At 35.8% G+C, this 2,079-nt stretch overlaps 1 protein-coding gene across 2 annotated transcripts in view; it reads right to left on the bottom strand.

The window, feature by feature from the left end:
* Positions 1–271: 271 nt before the first annotated feature.
* The window catches only part of LOC102200487 (myelin-associated glycoprotein-like), a 17,130-nt gene continuing 15,322 nt past the window's right edge, over positions 272–2,079 (bottom strand). For both annotated transcript variants that reach the window (XM_005755195.1, XM_005755196.1), the window contains exons 5-8: positions 1,492–1,752; positions 1,208–1,301; positions 1,059–1,098; positions 272–916 (exon numbers count right to left, since the gene is read on the bottom strand). In XM_005755195.1, the coding sequence (XP_005755252.1) occupies positions 668–916; positions 1,059–1,098; positions 1,208–1,301; positions 1,492–1,752 (644 nt within the window). In that variant the 3' untranslated portion in view covers positions 272–667. The remainder of the gene's footprint in view (positions 917–1,058; positions 1,099–1,207; positions 1,302–1,491; positions 1,753–2,079) is intronic.

The following is a 2,079-nucleotide window of genomic DNA, read 5'->3' as shown; positions in this document are numbered from 1 at the left end:
GGCACACAGGGGGTAAAAGTCACAAGGGGAAATCAAATAAGGAACAAAATACAAAAATACATGAAACTAAGAATGCTGGGCCAACATGGCCCAGGATCATGACATAGAATATGCAGAAAATGGGTTTAAATGTCTTCAAGTCAAAGACAGTTGCATATAATTAAATTTTTTTAAAAGATTAAAACTCATAAAACTATTTTTAAAAAGAGGCTTTCCATTTGATTCAATTTTATATGATAGATTATGCATAAAAAACATAATTGGCCTGAAAGGTCTGTTGCTTTATTCAGGTTGAGTATAATTTTTTTAAAAGTAACTAAGCAACTAAATACTTTTGAAAATTAGTAATCAGTAAAATAATGGGGTTACTTTTTGGAGAAGTAATCAGTAATTAGTTACTAATTACTTTTTTCAAGTAACTTGACCAACACTTTATATAAGTACCAGTCACTGTTCCCTGCTGAACTGCTGCAACTTCTATTTACGCATATTTAATATCATAAGAGATCAAAATCTGAAACCAGCCGTATGAAATTACTACAGGAGGGTGAACATAAAAAAAGCTTTTTTTTACTTCACTGAATTGTTTGGCAGTGACTATGACACATTTTCATGTAAAGGCTCCACATTCATATTTCATTCTTTACAGTTTGTAAATGCATACTTCTCATTTTTTCTTCACCTCAGCGTAGAGTTCCTCTTGGCCATGAGCTCTCTGCGTTAAGCTGTTTTCTGTCTTGTTGACTTTCACCTGTGCGTACACCGTATCCTGCTGCTGTCCTCTGTCCTGCACTGAGTCAGAGGATGCTTCAAATGCCAGCTTAGAGAAGCTGATCTCTCCATAATGGATGTTTTCTTCCTCTTTTTCTGTGTTATTTGCTGACCCTTCACCAACCTGCTCTTCGTGACGTTGAATCTATAAAATAAGCAAAGTAAAATCTGTGATTTAGACCTATAGAGTTCATTCTTAATCATGTTTTTAGACATTTGAAAGCATGTGACTAGGTAGCTGTTTACAATCATGTAAACAGCTACAGAGAAGTTCAGTATTGTCTTACCCAAGTCTGTTGTTGAGTTTGACGCGTTGACTTTAACCACCTGGACGACATGAGAGGCAATAAAAATGTATCTGTTTATGTGTGAGTAGATTTCAGCTAAAATATCACAGTTAAATATCGCGTCTTCTAATGTGATGTCTGATACTTGCCAAAGAAAGATTATCAAACAAATGAGTAAGATGATCCCAGAGATTCCTCCAAGAAGTAGGACCAGCGTGGAGTGATTGTTCTGCTTTCCTGGTACTTGAAAAATAAACTGTGTGAGTCGAACAATATATAATAATGTGGAGTTAAAGATACCCTTGTTAAAGTTGTTTTGGTTACATTATCATCAAGTTTCAGTGTAACAATGTTATTAATAGATCAACAAGGAAAACCTAAAAGATAAATGGGAGAAAAGCATGGCATTAGTGGCTTCAGCCTTTATCTTTACCTCCAACAGTCACATTAATCTCTCCTGATGTCTGATTACCCAGATCATTAGTGGCCACACAGTAATAAACTCCTCCATCTGTTACACTGAAGCTGTAAATCTCTCCTTCAGATACTTTCACAGCTCCATCTCTGCTCTTCTTGAACCAGGTGAAGTTGCTGACTGGAGGTTTGGCTCTGCTGGAGCAGGTCAACTTCACCCAGCTGCCTGCTGACACCAAAGCTGATGGACTGATGGATGCTGAGGTGTCTTTAGGAGCATCTGAAGAAAAAAGAATATCCCATAGATCAAACTCTGACTGTCACCACTCACACTGATCAGTGTGCTCGCAAGCATTATGATTCCCACAGTCTTTACTATAGTGAAGACACCAACCAGATTTCTGTAATGCAAGAAACTAGAGCAAAGAAAACTTTTTGAAGTAACAGAAGAAATGTTTAATAGTAAATAAGACCATTTAAAACTTGTATCTTTAATGTTTAAAAGCTGAATTAATGCACTGTGAGAGATGAAGTATAATCTTGATTTTTATCAAATAAAATTCAGTATCTTATAAAGCAAACTTCTTTTTATCCTCTCTCATAAAGT

The sequence above is a fragment of the Pundamilia nyererei genome, unplaced genomic scaffold (assembly GCF_000239375.1).
Source record: "Pundamilia nyererei isolate P.nyererei 1_Seehausen unplaced genomic scaffold, PunNye1.0 scaffold01063, whole genome shotgun sequence".
Classification (NCBI taxonomy): Eukaryota; Metazoa; Chordata; class Actinopteri; order Cichliformes; family Cichlidae; genus Pundamilia; species Pundamilia nyererei.
This window is presented reverse-complemented; position numbering and strand designations above follow the sequence as displayed.